We start from the raw sequence: 21,561 nt of genomic DNA, 5'->3' as shown, positions 1-21,561 counted from the left end.
GTCGTGGATGGAAAACAGTCTTCTCAAGAAATTCAGCTCCAAGAATCAGACGATACCTTATAAAATGTATTTTATGTGTGGTGAATAACAATAAGTGCGATTAAATCTCGTTGAGTGGCACAAAATGTCACCATTTCATTTGATAAATAATTAAATTTGGAAATAAATTTAAAAAAAAATTGTTTCGTGCGGTGCGATGTGGCACCGTCCAGTTGCAACCACATATTGTCCATTCCAAGTTCTTCCATTTGAGGCACCAACAAGTTTTAAATCATTCGTATGTCACGCTGTCACATTGTCACGGAGCTGTTTCCGTGATCAAGCAAATGTGGAGCACTGACAGTTTTTGTGCAAATGTCACACCCAGGGAACACAAAATGAATGGGAACTGGCTTACCCTGCTGGGTATGGTAGACGACCGTCCCCAAACATTAAACGCGCGATATGTTTCCGTGACAAACTTTGATGCATTTTAGACAGACGTAACTATTGAAAATAACATAATATTCTTTAACACTCGCTTTAGTTTATAACATTAATTATCCACACTCGACATGCATGTTGTACCACGCCTGGTGAAGTAAGCCAGTTCCCATCAATTTCGTTTTTCCATGTCTTACCATACATTGACTTTATTAGGATGTAACTGTATCTCATGATTTCTTCTCAGATTTTCAGTCCTCATTAATCGGATTTTTTGGTTGTTGGAATTTCCACTAACAAACAAGTGGGCTTCGCCACTCATGATTTTTTCTCGCTGCATTAGCAATACAAGTGAATTTGTTTATATGACAATTTTGACAGTTTCCCCACATTCTTGTGGTGTTGGTGACCATGATGAATTTCGCACTACTCTGCTACACAATCATTGTCCACACTTGAATTAAGATGATGTGTAAAAAGGAAATTTCGTATCTATAAGGTGATCAATGATGCTGATGAGTTGAAGACATATGCGCCACCCTGTACATCCATCCCATTATTACTAGTTTCATGTATTACATATTTATTGCAAGTCATTATTTCCTTACGATTATCGTACCTACTGATTATATCAATATTATATAGTTAGGTTGATATTTCTCTATAGTACAAACTACAGGATAGAGATTCTATACTGTAGTTTGTGGTTTAGTATTCTCGGCATTTACAGGAAACATCAGTGATAGAAATATTTACATAATATAGCCGCTGAATTATTGTGTCAACATACGTAGTGTTTTTTGTTCTTTAGTGACTCAAGCTCGAGACCTATTAATAAAATCGTTATTGAGTACATTATTGCGCTTAAATACTAACATCCGCCCATATTAAATTAGTAAGCATCTATTCACATTCTATGAATATAATATGCATGCACTACTATTTATTACATCATGATAGGATTTTGTGTCTAAGCAAATTTTACCTACAACACAATTTTACAGTGGGAGCAGTGTTTACCAAGTTAACGTTTTCCTTTCCAGATCAAGTATTTTTCATTTTCGATAGTTCTAGTTTGCTTACAACGCACCTGACTGACTTATGGTGTTAAATCTACCGTTTTTGATACCACGGTTCACGAATAGGTTTTAAATTTTCATGATAACACTACAGTTTATTTTCTAAAAACGAATGTTTTATGTGTACTTGTTGGTACACACTTATTTACTTACTTACGTGGCGATGTTTAGTCGACCTGGAGAAAGCATGAACGCCGCCGAGAGTTTTGTGGAAAATTGCATAAACCGGTGATTTTTGGCTGGTTTTGTTCTTGGCAGGCTTTTGAGGCTATACTAAATATATTTTTGGAATTAAAAAAGGATTTATTTATTGTAAACATTGAATCTCTTCAAAAACAATGGATATATTTATATCACGAAGAGTTACGTATCGACTTGTTCTTTGGAAGATTTTTTTGTCAACAAAAATTCTTAAATCTATTTCTTTATATATATATATTTATATTGTCTTACATCCGCGGACACAGCGGAAGCGTTCCTGATTCTGTAGCCATATGTAATGCATTTGAATACAGCGTCTGGAAAATTTATTCGATGTTTTTTTTATTATGTGTATGATCCAGATTATGGATTCGATGGGTTTGGCGAATGGTTAACGACCATTCATTTATGCTGGGTTAAGGGGGGACATGCTCGTCGAAGGTCAAAATTGAGTTTTTATTGTATTTTCAAACCATGATCCTGGACACTCCTTAAACGTTGTAGATAATCTATTAATATAATTTTGAAGCCTTATTATCCTTTATAGTTATTTTAAACATTTGATGACTGCATAAAGTATTTTTGTTACATAAAATAGTATTCTTTTAAACCTCTCGCTCTAATGTTTTAGAATATAGTCATATTTCGGTACATAACTGTGCAGTGGTGTTAAAAATTTTTACGTTTATTAATTTTTAAACGCATTTATGAAACCATTAGTATAATTTATTACGAGATAATTTTTGTAAAATATTCACGATACAAAATTATATTGATAACTTCTGTGATCCCAAATTTGACAAGAATTAGGCATTTTATTATTCAAAAAATCGGCAAGATTAACACATTTGAAGATAATTCTAAAGATACTTATTATAAGCTATGTCTTTAACCATTCAAGTGTGATAAACATCTTATGAATAATGATTGCTTTATAATAATTATTGACCTAAGAATAAGGTAGTGTTTTTTTGAAATACGCCATTTATTTTGTCATTCCCTAGTAGTTAAGCCACAACATACGGCCGTAGCCATAAATTGACAAACTATAATTAAAATAGGGAGTAAAATTATGTTAACGCGCGTGTTTGAACATGTACCTAACCGATTTTTTTTAATTTTTTTTTAAACGGTACATGTTCAAACACGCGCGTCAATATCATTTTACTCCCTACTTCAATTATAGTTTGTTAATTTATGGCTACGGCCATATGTTGTAGCTTAACCACTGGGGAATGACAAAAGAAATGGCGTATTTCAAAAAAACCCTACCTTATTCTTAGGTCAATAATTATTATAAAGCAATCATTATTCATAAGACGTTTATCACACTTGAATGGTCAAAGATATAGCTTATAATAAGTATCTTTAGAATTATCTTCAAATGTGTTAATCTTGCCGATTTTTTGAATAATAAAATGCCTAATTCTTGTCAAATTTGGGATCACAGAGATTATCAATACAATTTTTTATCGTGAATATTTTACAAAAATTATCTCGTAATAAATTATACTAATGGTTTCATAAATGCGTTTAAAAATTAATAAACGTAAAAAATTTTAACACCACTGCACAGTTATGTACCGAAATATGACTATATTCTAAAACATTAGAGCGAGAGGTTTAAAAGAATACTATTGTATGTAACAAAAATACTTTATGCAGTCATCAAATGCTTAAAATAACTATAAAGGATAATAAGGCTTCAAAATTATATAAATAGATTATCTACAACGTTTAAGGAGTGTCCAGGATCATGGTTTGAAAATACAATAAAAACTCAATTTTGACCTACGACGAGCACGTGGGCCGTTAAGGAGAGAAAATTATTTCTGCATGCAAAATACATTGTTTTCTAACTTGCCTTACCCCGTCTGGCTGTAGGTAAACTGATGTAAGCAACACCGGGAGGGAGTTCATCAATTCTATAGAATCCTAATATACTCATAGTCAGTAGGTTAACCAGGTATACAATCTACATCTACAACATAGCGTCATATTATTGTCCTAATAAACCATTTGTTTTATTCAACGAATATATGAGTTATCTGAGGTATGTTCATTATTATTGGTCGTAAAAATTCTCACGAATCTCTAGATAATATGGCTTGAATTTTCAATTCTTTTTCTTCTACTTTCATTTTATTTGTATGAACAGTTTGAAATAATTCCAGAAAATATATTCATAATAATTGACAATACATAATATAAGGATGCTTATATTGTTGATTCCAAGTTCTCCGTCTCCAGCCAACTACAAAGCATCTATCCACCCAACACTGCTAAATCCTAGCAGCTTTTCTTTGTCAGAATGATTTAACCCGCCGTGATTGCATTTACGAGGCTGTTCAATATCAGTTGAGATTACTAAAAATATTGTTTTAAAATGTTAACCTAGATTTTACTTTTCAAAATTCGCGGCATTCTTTGCGATTTCGTTATAGATTAATTTATAAAAAAATGAGTTGTCCCGCAATAAATGACCGTATTTTCTCGTGAGAAAATTAGCCGATGCATTGTGTAAGTAAACTGTAAAGTCAATCATTGTCCAACGTTCTCATGCTATTTATTTTATATTTTGCACTTGACACGCAAAAATGAAGTGAATTAAGTATTTTACATCAATGGAATTAAGATCTAAATTCTAACTGAAATTGGGCCTGACAGCTGTGGGCTGGTTATGGTTGAGGCAAAAATCTTTGAACGGGTACTCGAACAAAGTTTCTCGTGAGTGGATCGGTTCACCTGTGAAGGGGGCCGGTACCGCCCACGCCCGCGCCGCCATACTCCTGCCTGCAACGACTTGATGTAATTTTATTTATTGTAAGCAGCATTTACCAATACACACCGTATTTAATAGTATGAATTATATTATGTATTAAATCCATACAATATCTACCTGCTAGGTTACTTTTAAAATCCTATGATATCTAACCAATTTTCGATATAATTTATTAAGCAACTATCATATAAAAAATATTTTTTGAATTAGGACCTCCAATATTCACTAATTTCATGTAGAATATACGTTTTTTCTACTAATGATACAAGAACATGTTTAGTATAATATGTAGTCTCTATGGTTATGCAAATCAAATGGCGTAGACGTCTACGCCGTAGCACTTATGTAATAATAATGTTAAGTGGATGTACGTGGTTGGTTTTTACATGAAAGAATGCAAATAGTTTCTTACGTCATATAAAAATAAAACACATTTGAAGGTGTAGCAGTATTTCGAGAACGTTGGCGATATAATCAATAATGTTTATGATACTTATCTTATATGAATGTCCAAAGAGATGTTTTCGTTTACAGCGGCTTTCTTTTACATCTTCGCTATTTTGATCCAAATTAAAATATTATTTTAGATTGATAAAACAATACCTAAGGAATTTTAGTGATTCGTATCATCCTTTTTTAACCGGGGGAAATAATTATTATGTCTTATCTATTGAGATTTATAAACTACCTGACATATAATTAAAAATTGGCTATTTTATTGTATTACTTAGGTATCTATTTTTTGTAAAATATATTTTGAAATTCATTTTCCCCCGCCCTTGACCATTGATCCGCTAGTGATGTAGGTTAGTAATACATAGTATTCATCCAAGATTGTGGAATGGTCCACCAGATAAATGGAGTAAATAAAGAAATAATGCCGTGTGTTTTCATTTAACGTTCGTTGGTCTAGCTTTTCATCTGACAGTGCATTATCTTGGTCATCGGTATCATCCAGTTTCGGATGCATTGTAGGAAGGAGTGCATACAGTAATAGCGCATGCCGCGCGTTTCGTAACGACCGCCCGCCAATGCGACCTTGCGGCACAGCCTGTCCATACAGAGAGATAAAAGACGGAGCGTCACCGTCTGCGAAGCGGTTTCTCTCGATCGAGTGAGACACACATCTAGTGACTAGTCTGGTGTGACTCACGCTGAGATCACCTAGTGGCCTATAACTCCCCTCCCATTGCCGTGAGCCCGATCACCTCGCCTTTTCTTTCTTTGCACACAATTTTTCACGGTGTTCGCGGCATAAATCTCCTCTGTCAATTCGCAGAGCAAGCGGCTTGTTCAGAGTTCCGTTTCATAATTTGACCAGAAGTCAATCCACCGTTATGATTTTCGTTACAACGTACTCGACCGTCATGTCAATTTTGATAGTGATCGGTAGCTATTGTTAGGTTAATGACTTGAAGAGAGGCAGCATCTTCACCAGACGAGTAAAACAGAATCTTTTAATAAAACTTGCATTGATAATTCCAATCAATCTACAGAAATCGAAAGGTTACTAAATAAATTGAGAGTTACGTTTTTTAATCATTCTAAATAAGTAAATAGCTAGCTGTAATATAACTTAGCTATCCGCAGTTTGATTTTCAAATGTAAGGCATGGCGCATTTGTCCGAAATATTGATTCTACGATTTCGTATCAGTTGTTTACGATTACTGAATATCGGCCAGATCTCTAATCTAAAATGAAAATACGTACTTAGGTACTTACGTTTTTACATTGTTTATTATTGTCTTAACAGTATTACAACAGCGCAATAAACACAACATATAAGTAAACTAATAAGAAAATTTAGGTGCTGAGGAGTGAGGAGTAAATGATTATAAATGACATGAGTTATGAGTAGTTCTCACCACATATAAAAAAGATGCAGTTATGTAACTGATTTGTATGAAAAGGTACATACCTATACCGCATCATTTTTTTCTTAACATTAGATCACACTCCGATCTGTGTATACTGTATAGGTACAATGTTATTACTTCGATAGCAATTATCTCATTTGAATGTTTTGGTCTGCCAATACCCTTTAAAGTTCAAACATTGAAATACTAATAAACATACAGAAATACATATTTTACTTAGAATCATAAAGGAATGTTAAAACTATTATAATATATAATTTATAATTACATATTTCTGTAGGGGAGAGGTAAACTACGGTAATTCCATATTGAGACGAATTACTAATTTTTCGTGCATCAGATATTTTTTAGCGATACGATTTATGGTTACCTACATTCTTTTTTGTGTCCTTTATATTTTTTTTTGGCTTTAAGTTTTATAAATATCGTAAACGGGTTTTTTAAGTTTACCTCCAAAAACTTTTTTTCCCCTTTTTATTAAATACCTACATCACGAGTTACTGCTGTTTATTGTCTTATATAGGAGGAAAAATGAAATCTTAACATGGTAATAACTCACTTTCACCAAATTTGGTGAATACCGTTGTTTACTTCTCGCGCACAGATTTAATATTGAAGTCGATTTATTTAACTTGGTCTGCGTAGCACTTCTATTCCTTCAATCCTCAGTTACTCAATTATTTTTAAACATGTTTCCAGTCGTCAATTAGAGAATGGGGTTAATTTTTTAATCGTGTTCAGTATCTTATTATGTATCTACTTACTTTCCGATTTTCTTTTTCAGAAAAATCAATTTGGTGGTCGGTCTCATTTTCATTCAATTAAATGACACAGTTACGCGGGTGCATGAACTTCCGGTATTGATCGCGCGGTGTGCTTTTTTCCCTTTTGATAGACACGTGTTGTCATACATTGTAAAAAATACGATATGTATGTACCTACTGTCTTCCGGGGTCAATGGGTTTACGAGATATTTTACCATAATTCGTTGCTTTCATTACCTACATCTCTTATAAATATGTATCGTCCTTATTTACTAACAAGGTATATTATATACTATACCTTGTTCGTTATTTCAATGGCTCGATCGATGCGTCCTTCAAATCGAACCAGAAAAGGTTTTGTAATGTAATGATACCCTCTTTTTAATAGGCTGGGTTAATCCCCGTTCGGTTAATAACATTTTAAAAACGTCTTTAGCTTAAGCCTTAAAGTATACTATCGGATTATTGATTTTCACTTTATCTATTCTGACGCTGCACTTTGATCGGTGTTCTGCTTTCTTTCTTCAATTGATTACTAATAGCACACGCAAGCTTTTCTGTAGGTCATAAACTCATAAAGCTAGCGGAATCGTGGTCTTCCCGCTCTCAGTTTCCCTTATGATCCATTAAACTTGATGCGCTTCGTCTTTGCTAGTCACGTGGCCCGTCCATCGAAGCCGTTGGGGTTTGATAGATATGGTGACGTCAGGCTTTCCAAAGATCTTATAGAGCTCGTGATTTTAGCGACATCGCTCGATGTCATCCTCGCAGGTGTGGCCAAAGATCTTCCGTGAGATTCTACCATCAAATACCTATCTGCAACTATCATCACTGACAATAATTATAATCGACGTCTGTGAACTGTCTTAATTTTGACGGAACTGGGGAAAAACTAACCCTGAGTAAGTGACTAAGAAGTCACTTACGATCTATCTATTTTTAACGAAACATTGCGGCCGACAGCTTGTTATTTTGTATTTAAATTTTATCCTATCTATATATATAAAAAAATGAATGTTTGTTTGTCTGCCCCGTATGCGTTCCTATACCATTCATCCGATTGCGATGAAACTTTTGTCAGTTGTTGTGCACACCCGCGAAGGTTTCTGAATTAGTACAACCATCTTCGTCTTCTATTCGTATGCGTTCCTATACCAAATTTGGAAAATCCATGCTTCTCACATGGACAGTTGTATGTGGCCTGCTCACGCGTTGGAATTCGTGTACGCACCAGACGGAAAAACAAAAAATATTGTCTATCCAAAAGCACTTCAATAAACACAAACATTTTCTTTCTTTGAGTGGCATTGCAACGTATGCCGGGTACTCATTTATATAAATATCTATCTATCCGTATTTATTTATTACTTAATTAGTTTTAGTCTCTTTATATTATATCTCAAAATATCACATACAGTTTCTAATTATGTCCAGGACTTAAAGGCCCTCATACATATACAACTACTAATTAATATTATATTGCCCGTTCCCTTAAAAATTCATTTGTTGGCGAAGCACACTGGTAGATAATAATATTCATTTATTTTATTTTTCAGGGCGAATCCACTCGGCTCTCATATCTGGAGTTAACTTAGAAGCACGCAGCGTGACAGTGGAATGGTTCGAACGAGGGGAGACGAAGGGGAAGGAGGTGGAGTTGGATCTCATCCTGCAGCTGAATCCGGAGCTGCTGAAGCACCCGATAACGCCCTCTGGAGTGACACCCCTCCTCTCGCCGCCCTCGGCGGCTCCGCCCCCCGTCATGCCGAACCAGCTCACGAGGGTAAGATTGTTCTCGTTATTTTACTATATAATATAGTTAAGATTTCCCGCAACTTTCCACGTAGGCCATGCAGCCATGGTGCTGGGGTGCCGTGTTGCTTCAAGTAGAGCAATTGATTGAAATGCATCTTATCCCACATCTTGGAAAACCGTCCGAGACTTGATCCGCATGGCCTGCCTAGTATCCGCGGAGTATGTAGGTATGTTGTTTAATTCCACAATAAATTGTCAGCGGTTTCGTTGTAATACCTATGTGCCTGACATAAATAATTGACTTTAATATAATATAATATTCTTGGCTGTTTGATGAAGGTGTTTTTAATTGAAACATGCGTCGAAGAGTTGGGTTCAAAAATCTCATTCTGTAGAATGTTCGCTTCCTGGAATTTGTCAATAAATTGTTTCCATTTTAATCAAGAAAACGATACATAATATCAAAGTAATCATTCGTGTGGTTTTTTTTTGTGTTAAATAGATTCTAGTAAAATCGGTAAATGTGATTCAGATTGTTTGGTTATTTACTTTATTGTATGTGAGGGGTGCTTGGAACGCTCATAGTATATTTTTGTTTAGCAGTGCGCCGTGGAAAACGGTTTCCTTTCATACCGTAATACCCATGACCTCTCGCAAACAAAGAGCATTTTCCACCGGCCCAGATAATTTCCATCGAAACGGCGGCGGTGTGTTGTTATTGTGTTTGTCGATGGGTTATTTCGTACCAGAGGCGTTCGGCGCGTATTGTCAGTTCGTCAGCTTGATTAATTGCTCGCATCTACCGGATTCGAGGCGTGCGTCGTCGTCTCGAAATGGAAGTTTCGCCGGTAACCAGTTCACACTTGGATTTCGCCAATAGATGCGCATGCCGGATGACGCTTGCCGGTTTACGTTTTTCGCCGGTTTATTTCGCCGTATCACGATACTGTTTGCTCTGCGCGAGTTGAAAATGATAATTGCAGATGTTTCCTTTCGAATATAAATTCAAGGTATATGATTACGTTTTGTCGATTGAATATCTACCTATCTGAAACGAACATTCCTATCACATCGATGTATTTCACTCTTAAAGACTTAATTAACGTGTACATCTGTGTTAAATATCCAGCTGATGCTTATAAATATTGAAATGCATCCACTGTAAAACATGCACCTAGTATATGCTATGTTGCTAATTGTAATAAATCTTATAAGGTGCACCTGACAATACATAATAAATCTAACATTAATATTATTTATTGCGGTTTTGTTGTATGTCATAGTTTACTCACGGTAACTATAAAAAAGATAATCTAGTAGTAATTTAAATATGCATATAGAGATAATAATTATCTTATTCTCAAAGCAGTCAAAGTTGTTGATTCCTTTTTTATAATTCTGATTGATAAACGCCCACTAGGCGAACTTTAAGTTGATGTCGACTTCGACTAGCACTTTTGCAGCTTGTGGAAAACATGATTTGTTTTTATTTTTAAATATCTCGTGAGTCATAAAACTTTCATTGATCACATAAAATGTATAATATACCTACATAATAGGCTAGTGCTTTCGATAACATGGCGTGCTAATTTTTGGCATTTGATTGTGTAAATATCACGAATCGATGAATTTATTAAAATATTTGCATTCGCATCAGGCAGCGGTTGTGCGAGTGCGCGACACATGAAACCTGTAGATTTTTTCTGCACTTTTTTTTTTAATAATTTTATTAAATAATCATTATTCATCTGTAAGTTTGAAATTCGCATATTTTAGAATCTTAAACACAAAATAAATCGAAAGAAAAATTTCATGCAAAGTTTAATAATTTATTAAAACCATATGCGTCATTCGTTTTGTGTTTTGTTGATAACAATTATGACAGATAAGACGACGCGATGTGTAGGGAGCGGTTTGTTGTGGTGGAGAAGTTTTTATGCGGCGGCCGGCGCCACCTGGTGCCATGCCACGACCGATATCGATCAGCGAACATCCCGCCGAACGCCCGAGCCCTAGTGGAAGCCGCCACGCCATTCTGAATGCCTTTCCATCAGAAATCATTTCTATGAAAATGCTCTGCCTATGCATGTGAACTTATTTAGTTTTTACGTCACCACATTAGAGAAAACAGCGAATACAATAATAATTATTACAAATTTTGTATATCAAAACCAATATTTTTGAAAATAAAAATTCAGTATAGACCTGTTGATGTTATAACCACCTCCGCCTACATAAAATTTGAAAAATTCACTTGAGAATTTTGAACAATTCCAGAATGATATTTTTATAATTCACTCCCAGTAGCCCACCAATTAACTCTTAAATACTATAAACTGGACGGCCTACACATTAAGCAAAATATTATTGATTATTGAAACATGATTATTTAGAGGTGTATTGTATCGATGATACATTATTTGGTTACAAAAACAGGCCGTCCGACCTGGTCGCCACAAAGGACAGGTTTGTTGTGTTTCAATAAAATGCGGCGCTAATTACGGACGTGAAGATCTCTTCACATAATTTTGTATGTCGCACTGTTTTAGCTTTTTTGTACTTTTGTTTAATAATTAGAATCTTTCATTTTTGTTAACTCACCGTGGTCCCCTCTTTCATGGGCACTTTTCATTAGAAAGTCTATGTGAGCTCAGTCAAAGCACACTTGAGTACGTGGCGACTTCAGTCTTGTGTATCTGCTCTTGCCACATTTCCAGTCGTAAAAAAACGCTGACGCTTCACCCAAACGTAGGGGCCCGTAATACACTCGATTAAGACCGAGTGTGGTGCGGAGCGCCTAAGTTTGTAGGGTCTAAGTTTGGGTTACAAAATCTATAAATCATCATATACTTAACTATACTATTACCCAGTATCAAAATCCTAATTGCTGAACTAGCGTTAGGCATTAGTAAGTACGAGGGCAGTTCCATGAGTTCGCGGAATGGGATAGAAAGAAAAGAATATATTATTATTTATGTTTTATATTTTTCAATATAATCTCCTCGGACTTGAATGCACTTCTTAGATATATCGATTAATTTTTCTAAACCTTCGTAAAAATAATTTTCCGATTCGCCTTCAAAATGCCCGTTTACGGCTGCCTGTAAGGGACTCATCATCAAAATCAAATCATCAATGTCAAAATGTTTTCCACGTAAGTCTTTCTTGAGATTTGGAAACGGGTAATAATCACTAGGTGCCAGATCATAACTGTAAGGTGGGTGAGGCATTTCTCGGAGGCCGCATTTACTCAAAGCAGCCATTGCAATTTGAGCCTTGTGAACAGGTGCGTGCAGAACTCGCCTTTTAATTTGTTAATTTGCCCCTCCTTTTTACCTTAAAAGATTATTTTAAGCGACTTAGAATATTAGCGTAGTACTGTCCTGTGATGTTAGTGCCTTTTGGTTTATAACATATTAACAGGATTCCTTGTAAATCCCAAAACAATGTTGCCGTTACCTTCCCAGTCGATAGTATGTCCTTAAACTTTTTGGGGGCTGAACCACCCTTTTTATGCCAATGCATGGTCTGCTGTTTTGACTCAGGGTCATAATGATGAACCCACGTTTCATCCCCCGTAACAATTTTGTTGATAAGTTACTCTTGATTGGCGCCAGACAGCTTTAAAAACTGCTTAGAACATTCGACATGAAAACTTTTTTGATGTGGCATAAGCATTCGTGGCACTCATCTTGCGCTTACCTTTGACATCCTAAGATTTTCGTGTATAATTCTGGAAATTGTTGTTTTGGATGGATTGAACATTTCTGCGACTTCGATTAGTTTTAACTGACCATTTTCCAAAAGGGCATCTTCGATTCAATACATTTCATGTGTAGTGACGTCATTTGGCCTTTCACAACGGTCATCATCTTCTAATGACTCACCACCTTGTTTAAATAAATGTGACCATTTGTAAATCATGTTTTTACCACAACAAAGAGTTCCATAAACCAATTTCATTTTATTTTGGATGGTTTCCACACTTTTCCCCTGTTTTGTGGGGAATTTAAGTACTGCACGGAGCTCAATATTTTACATTTTTTAACTTATCATCGACTTTCATTTTGTCTTTTGAATATTGGAAGCGATTTAATAGAACAATCAACTTGAAATTGCACAAGTATACCTAAAAAGGATTACCTAACAATAAAAAAATAATTTTAACCCCAATACTTGCTACTTTCATCACCATTCCGCGAACTTAAGGAACTCCCCTCGTATGTAGGTATGTAATCTCCCGAATCCCCAAGTATACCTAATCAACTTACTTACGTGCAAAATATTCAGTTAAAATAAAGGTAAATTACGTTAATTATTTATCAAGAAGTCAATTGTGCAAATTGTGTTATTTTATAAAACTATAATAATAGGTATAACACATATTGTAATGAAACAAAAATATCATCATAACGTTTCTCCTCCTCATTTTGTTTTTTATTTTGTAATCTTTGCGACTGGTTTTGTGTTAACTGTTACCTATATATTGCCAATAGATGTTTAAATTGATGCTATTTAATACATATATCGTGGACTTCAATTTACACTAATTAAAAAAAATGGTATTTAAACTAACAATACGATTATGTAGTTGTAGAATATAGATATGTACTAGTATACATTATGACTGTGATACGTCAACCTAAAAATTTTCTGTTTTTCGTGGAGTAACATCAGATGGAATCTAAAAATATAAAATTATGTAAATTTTAAGAATTTTGTAATATAAAGTATTCCTATAGAATACCTAACTCAGTGGTATCATTGACTTTAAATTCATTTAAACAGCATTATACACGTGAATGTAAAACATGTTTTGTTGTATACTGGGTAGTATGGTCTATCTATAGTAGAAACTCATGAAAAAACAGTTGTATGTATTTAATACAATCATGATTATGTTTTGAATATGTAAAACACTTACATTAATATTAATTTGTCTACCATGCTTATATATAGCATTTCCAGGTACGCATTGTCATTGTCCATACATTCATGACTTCAGCGCATCATTCATGATACCGTCTTCTTACCTTCTCATCTGCCTTTAATTGTATGAAAAAAACAGACAACACCGTGGAATGCATTTTTATAGTTGTTATGTTTTATAATTAATTTATGAATGTTTTCACCTTTGATATGGCACCTGCTTTAGTGACATGTATACATTTAGGAGGGCTCTGACTCTTCTGAGGACGAGGGCGGGTTCCTGCAAGACGGCGCCGAGGACTCCACGGCCGGGGGGACGATGCCCGCGCGAACTAACCGACGTGGGCGCACGGTCAGATTAATACAAAAACTACCCCCAACACAAAAAAAATCACTTGAATGCGTTTTATACACCTCAATAATTTATTATTGTTTTACTTTTTATTATTATTTTTTGTATTCATTACTCCATGTTTATAGACCGGCTGTCGATAGCTTTAGTCTGAATCTTAAATAAAAAATCGCACCAAAATACTGTGTAAATATTTTTTTCCTAGGTACGTAATATGTACGATAAAATAATACGGAAAAGATGGCATGTCTCTGAATTTATTTCATTGAATATTAAATGTTAATGGTCGTGTTCATCGAAAAGCCATCGGAAGCTGTACTATAACTTTATTGTTAGTCGTTATTGGCGAAAAAGTTTAACGTAAAATAATGGTAATGAGTTTATTATACCCTTTTTGGAAAGCAATATTTTTTTATACCTCAAGTAGAATCTTCGGAGAATGAATTAATTTGAAACATATTTTTTTTAAATACTCTCAATTTATCTCTCATCTTGCCATTACCAAATAAATCAGATGAACAAATACTTTTCAAATATTATATAAGTATTGAATGGAAATATGATTTAATGATAAAATAATTGTTTAAGAAGATAGAACTATTGATCTTAAGTAAGTAAACAGTTTGTGCAAATAGTGCATAACATTTCACTTATATTTTTATACTCTGTTGTTACAATCGCGTAATATTGTATTCATAATCATTGTATCGTTGTACCTGTTGTTGACTCTTTCGCCAATAATTAATAGGTCTTCGGTGCTTTTATCTAATTGTGTGTTAGTCAATGATAATAATATCATTTAAGAGTTGATATCAAAGAATTAAAAGTTTTTATTTGCAATTTTCTAATGTGTATCTATAAATAAAGCGTAGATTGATTAGTAATTTTATTAGTTCCATGAAATTTTACCGAAAACTAAATTCAAAATACTTGATAATTTATGAGGAACATCTAGTTTAATGAATTTTGACGTAATCTACCTATTCAACAATGCCAAGAATTTACTACAATTTCGGGAAAACTTTTATATAAGAATTCCTTGATTTAAACTCTTTCTGATCAATGTTGCATTCTATGATTTATTTATAATGCAGGCTTGTTTTATGTTAGGGTGGAGACAGTGTTGCCATATTTTCTATGCTGATTATAGTACAAAGCTGTAAAAATTATAGTATTTCTGTAAAACATATAGTACAGGAACATTTTTCGGCTCGAATCCTTTAAAATTATAGTATTTTGGCATATTTGGCGTAAAATTATAGTATTTTACATTTTTTGCAGAATCAAAAATTATAGTATTGTACTATAATTATAGTACGGTTGGCAACACGGGGTGGAGAGTGCTATATCACTGTAAATACATTACATTACATCTTACACTGGATTATGAATGTTATTATTTTGTAGATACAGTTGGGCGACGTTATAGGTTAACGCATAAACGGCATTTCGAAAAATGTCATATTATGTTTGTAAAACCTGATAACGTGAAGAATTAAATCAGCAAATTTATGATAAAGGGCAAACTTTGAAGCCGATTACTGTCACTTCATGTGTAAATTTATAATGCCGTCCAATTGTTTCCATCATTTATTTATCATTCAATGAGAGTTAATAGCCCCTATTATACCATTATTAAAAATTGCACAGGATGATTTCGGATTCATGCTAGAAAATTTACCACAAGTTTTACAGCATTTCCTGCAATATTTTGTTTACAATCTCAAATTGATTTTTTGTTATAATTTACCATAAATATTATCATTTCGACAACAAGGGTGACGAATACTATATAACTATGTTTAAGGTGAATGATCAATTATAAAACATATGTCACAAATTTCAAGCTTCGTATATTCCGCTAGGTGCCTCTAGTAGGTGGAATATTCACCTTAAGATTGTTTTTTTTATTCTTTGAAAAGAAACGCTGCATTTTCGAACAAAGTTTTTCTTCAGTATGTAAGTATGCTTCGCCGACAGACACGCCATTTCAATCATTGACGATTATATATTATTATGTTTCACACCGCAGTCGGGAAAATTTAGTTCTCGATTTTAAAATAATTATAAATTATGTAGGTGGGTCGATTAAATTATTAAATCTCATTATAAGGTAAGTAACGTAACACATTTGAAGTTTATCACTTTAAGCAAATCGAAGCGATTGATGCTGTTGCTTCGATCGTTGCGATGACGAGTCATTATTACCTACGTAGAAATAAAATTAATTATTACCTCATATTTACCGACGTAATTTTGATAAAATACGTAAACATACACACGGTTGTGTATATCAAATTTGTGTATGTAAAATTAGTGATGAATTTATGGATGGAGACATTTTTGCCATTGTGTTATTTTTAATTTTGTTACCTATGAGCTTTCCATGTTTGATGTTCAAATTTACTAACACAGCGCTTTTTTTAAAATATATTTTCGTTTCAGTTTACATGACTCAAGAAACTGTATTCAGAGAAAACTTTCTTTATCAACTATTTCCTAATGGCAAAACATATTACAGGTCATACGCCTGTTTTTCATAATAGTAATGTTATGATATTGTGTAATGTGGGCTAATTTCTTACTATAACTGCTGCACACTTCCGCAGACCAATGATTTTATAATAATGACTTTTAGGTCTATAGTTCGTTACATTACATTTGTTAAGATAACATTAAGTAACCATTTTCCGTTCTTGTCTTATTTTCCGTCGATTTCAAAGAAATTTAGTGTTGAAGGAACGCTTTCTGTTTTTATTACTATCATATGCATTACAATCATATCGAATGATATTATGAAACTTTTATACATGTTCACTATGACTTTTTTTGGTGGTTGACTGATTGCTATTGTTTAAATAAATCTGCTTGTTTCTTAATTCCACAAGCTCACCTTCAAGCTTTCCCACATCTTTCTATTGAGTAAAATTAATATAAGTAAATATAATATGTAGACACCCACGTATTGTAGCAGACAATCGAAAGTGACCCGATTCAGTTTCTAATATTTTAATAATACGTAATATTTGAATTCCCCCATCGAAATTGCCACTATTATGTATGATTAGGTACTTACCAATTATTATGACATTTTTTATGGAAACAATAAATTATTTGCGGTGAAAGTTTTGACTTGAGGTACACCCAACATTAAGGGCGTTAATGTTGAAATTAATCAATTATTTCAATTGCCACTGAAATGTAATATAAATCATTGAGGTCATTCATCATTCCCATCAGGGAACATTCATCTTCGCTATGGAACGTACGCAATTACTAAGCACAAATATTTGGATTAGTTACAACTGAATTTGTGCAAAACATTATCGACTTATTCGAACTTTTGGTGCAGGTATTGACAAAAAATCATAATATATTTCAATGACCTACATACCTACCTAATTAATATTATCGACTGAAGGAACGCGGGGGAAATTCAAATTTGTTAAAACTTTGTACTTGTCGACAGAATATAGATATTTTTTTCTGGCTTCACCCAATACTGATAATTACATGATTATTAAAGTGTTCAATTGATGTCCATATTTTTTATATTGTATTTTTATTATTCACACTAAAATATAAATATGTAGTACCTAATGGCAAGTAGGTATAACTTGGGCCCACGTATGTAAACCATTTGCTGCATTGCGCGATATTACCTACATTTTTATCTGAATCTTGTTTTGATATAATATTGTAATTGTCTATACCCCTAATACATAACTGCTCTCTATTTTATATTGCTTGCAAATATTTACTTTGCAAGTGAATCTATTAGGCTTTTTCTTACTAGGTGTTTTACTTAGGTATTTATTTTGGATTGACTTTTTAGTTTGATTACTTTTCAATTTTTCTGTATTTTTTTTAATCATGCATTTTATTGGTTTTATGATTATGGGTGTCTATCGTCTATACTAGTTTTCATAAGAAATTTATGTATTTCTATCATAAACTCATATTATAATCATTGGATTAGATTATACACATACACACAATTAAGACAATAGATTGTCAGTGATACTTAACCGGTTCTCGATGATTGGCTACATTTTACGAAAACAGGGCGACTTTCGTAATTGAGTCGTAAAACTCGAATAATTAATGTTTTCGCGTAAACTATTAATTCAAATAATTAAGCATTTTCAAAGATTAACTTGGTTAGATATATGAGTGTTCGCGTAATGACACTTTCAACACATCATTAATAAATGAACGCACATTGTAATATGTTTGTAAACAGTGCCTATGTAAGGTTGAAGCAAAATGAAAATGCTCGTATTTTTTTACCCATGTTCCAGAAAGCAAGACAATCACTTTTTTAAAATGTCGCTTTTGAGTTATTGCAACGAAATTGCGTTCACAAAGAATGCACAAAGATGGTTAAATTTCTGTTTGATCTTTCATTATGTTTTATAATAAAATGAGAGCAAATGAAACATTCTTCCATTCAAATGTAGTCACTATGCACATAATATTCGCAAAATTTGTGAAAAAAACATTTTTAATGTTTCCTAGTGCTTTTAATTTTTACGAAAAACATTGAAGCCCTTCACCCCCAATAAGTATTGTTTGAAAATGTATTAGCCTCGCACTTAGCATGCGGTGTGTTAAACATGCAATTATTGTTCCCTGAGATTATTCAAAATACCGATTGAAAAAAAGGTTGGGAATCACCACATTGAGTGGTCTCTGTCATTCCGTTAGCATAGCATAGGTATGGTTCTGGATTAAATTTTTTGCGCTAATTAATGACATTTTCTAAAGTACTGTACATAATTTGAATTAACGTGGTCTATTAGGCTTATTTCCATGTCATTGGTCATTGGCCTTGCAAACGTTGCCGCCACTAATGGTGATCCGGCAATAGCAAAGTTCAGGTCCTTATAAGGACCACGCATGGCCTGCTAGTTTTTATTTCTGGTTATATGTATTTTATCTACGATAAATCAATCTGAATGTTGTGAACTTGGCCGCCTTTCAAAATAACTTATTGTGGTAATACTCTTGCTATTATCATCTCAGTGGCATGGCCTATATTATATTATATATTATGCGTTTGTTTAAGGCCATGATTTTATATTTAGCGTTATTTTTATTATGCCTGGCAGGATTCCATTAATGAAAATGATTGTCGTGTTTTAAAAAACCAATAAATGTCATACATTTAACTATTTTTCGAATGTAAAGATTAGGATGATTGTATTTTCCATTTAAGTATTTTTTTTAATCCGTATTTTAATGATTTTGAAAAAAAAAACTACGATATTGAAGAATATAAGTAGTACAATTATAAAAACAAACTTTGTTTCAAAATAATTTATAATATAGTCTACCATGTAAACGTCGGTTCAATTTTATTAATCCTCTATTTTAATCAATGTTGCATGGCGCCATATGCCCGTGTAGTTGTTAGTTTTCGTTTCTGAAGCCTAGGGCCTAGTTTCGATCCCGCGTCCGGAAAAAAAATCATGTTTTTCCAATATATGTTTTCAAAGGACAACCCAGTGGCTTGGGCGAATGGCTAACAACCATTACCAGAAAATAGTTTTTCATATACCTAATATCATATAATAAGAAATTGATTAACTTACATCGGTGAAATAAATGTATTATGTATTTAAACATGCTAGTAGCTAAGTAGATTAATAAAGATATAAACATATATACTTACATCAAACTATAGAAGTACATTTTTATAGTATCTGATAATAATATATCGATCCTCGTAATTTAGCCCCATTTTCAGTACTGAATAATCATGATTTTAGAAATGTTTATCTTCAATTACTATTTTATTATTTGGTTATTGATTGCTTTAGATTAGTGTCATTTACTCGTGAAACTCTGTGTTTTTGTAGAGCAAGTGATTACTTATGAAATTATTAATGGTTTGTTTTTCTCTTTCCCTATAGGACATGACCCGCCAATCGATTCCTGTCTTTAGTAAAGGTGAGCAATTATTTATCATTTAACTGTTTTTTGTTAGACATTTTACAGGCATGCTTTTATATTCTCGTCAGTGTTGGATGCTCTAGCGGAAACCATAAATTTGATAATAAATATTTACCAATGAATACTATTTATTCGTTATTAAATGCTCACCTACCTTTGTCAATATTATTTTCATTTACCTACGACATTGACGAATTAACATTACATAAAAATGTGACGTCAAATCCAAAATAACCTAATAATTATATAAGTATCCTACCTTCTTTTTGTGTTATAGCCCAAACTAAACCATCTACTCTAAAAGTAGATCCATACGCACCGCAAGTTTCAACAAAAACATGGCATCTTCGGAGGCCAAAAGCATGGGTCTGCAGGTCATATCCACCGCAACTGCCGCACGATAATATCGGATTTTGTGAGATTTTGCGGTGTGTGTAGGCGATACTAAACTGTAGTGAATGGGTTTATGTACAACCAGTCGATTGTGGAGCAAATACACAAATGACATTTTAATTTTCATATTTTAAATAAAAAAATCACGTTTTTTGTATTATTTTCATTGAAAGTCTTTATAGTTTTTTTGCGATTGCGCCAGCAAATTTTCACGATATCGCTTGGGGAGCATTGTCGGTGTGAAGTAAACCCTTCATATATTATGTATTCGCACATGAAAAATCATGTTCGTAAATTCAATGATTTTATGGAGATTGCAATACGATACAGTGTTTCGGTTTTCAGTTGGCTAAATGATTTTCGCCTTCAATATTTTGAAAGGGATCTTCACATAAATGTATTACTTTCGTATATAAATAATTTCCCCCCACATCTGAGTCCCATTCCCATTATGGAAATAAATGAAAAATATGGGAACATAATATTATTATTAAGTCAATGCCTGCCTACTGCAGACTTATTGAAAACATTTTTCGAGCAGTTTCTAACTATAAAGAACGAGCCGTTGCCATCAAATTAACAAATGAAAATTAGCCCTCAAAACCAAAGCGTTTGGATATTAGCACCTTTTCTAGTTTTCTAAATTCTTACGAAAATAAGAGAAGTGTATGAGACTGCGCTGCAAATTAATATAAGTATTAAAAGATAGCTATACATTGTTTCCTTCAATTAAAAATAGTAATCCTATGTAAAACAGGAGGTTTAATTTAAGTTGGATTTAATAGGTATACCTATACGGAAAGATAATATTGTTATTTGCCGATCTGCTCTCGATGATCGGCCCATATTATTTGCATTACTAAGTAAGTTGTACCTATGTATTTTTTACTCATTGTGAGTGCGCCCACTTTATCGAAAATTTGCTATTCTTATGCCACCAACGCTATCAACTTTCATTCTAGTTCTACATCTGAGCGTATGGAATTAATTTGGGGTCTTCAGACCTCAGACCGGCGAATCGTGATGTCATCGAAACGGCGCTTGTTTTGT

The 21,561-nt window shown here is 33.4% G+C and overlaps 1 protein-coding gene across 4 annotated transcripts in view; it reads left to right on the top strand.

Annotated features, from left to right (window-relative positions):
• Klp10A (kinesin-like protein 10A) overlaps window positions 1-21,561 on the top strand; it is a 58,639-nt gene that overhangs the window by 20,126 nt on the left and 16,952 nt on the right. For all 4 annotated transcript variants that reach the window (XM_085946308.1, XM_085946307.1, XM_085946306.1 and 1 more), the window contains exons 2-3: window positions 8,684-8,910; window positions 20,079-20,115. In XM_085946308.1, the coding sequence (XP_085802434.1) occupies window positions 8,684-8,910; window positions 20,079-20,115 (264 nt within the window). The remainder of the gene's footprint in view (window positions 1-8,683; window positions 8,911-20,078; window positions 20,116-21,561) is intronic.

The sequence above is a fragment of the Rhyacophila brunnea genome, unplaced genomic scaffold (genome assembly GCF_057557595.1).
Source record: "Rhyacophila brunnea isolate RB1 unplaced genomic scaffold, BYU_Rbru_1.0 scaffold_2, whole genome shotgun sequence".
NCBI classification, from domain to species: Eukaryota; Metazoa; Arthropoda; class Insecta; order Trichoptera; family Rhyacophilidae; genus Rhyacophila; species Rhyacophila brunnea.
This window is presented reverse-complemented; position numbering and strand designations above follow the sequence as displayed.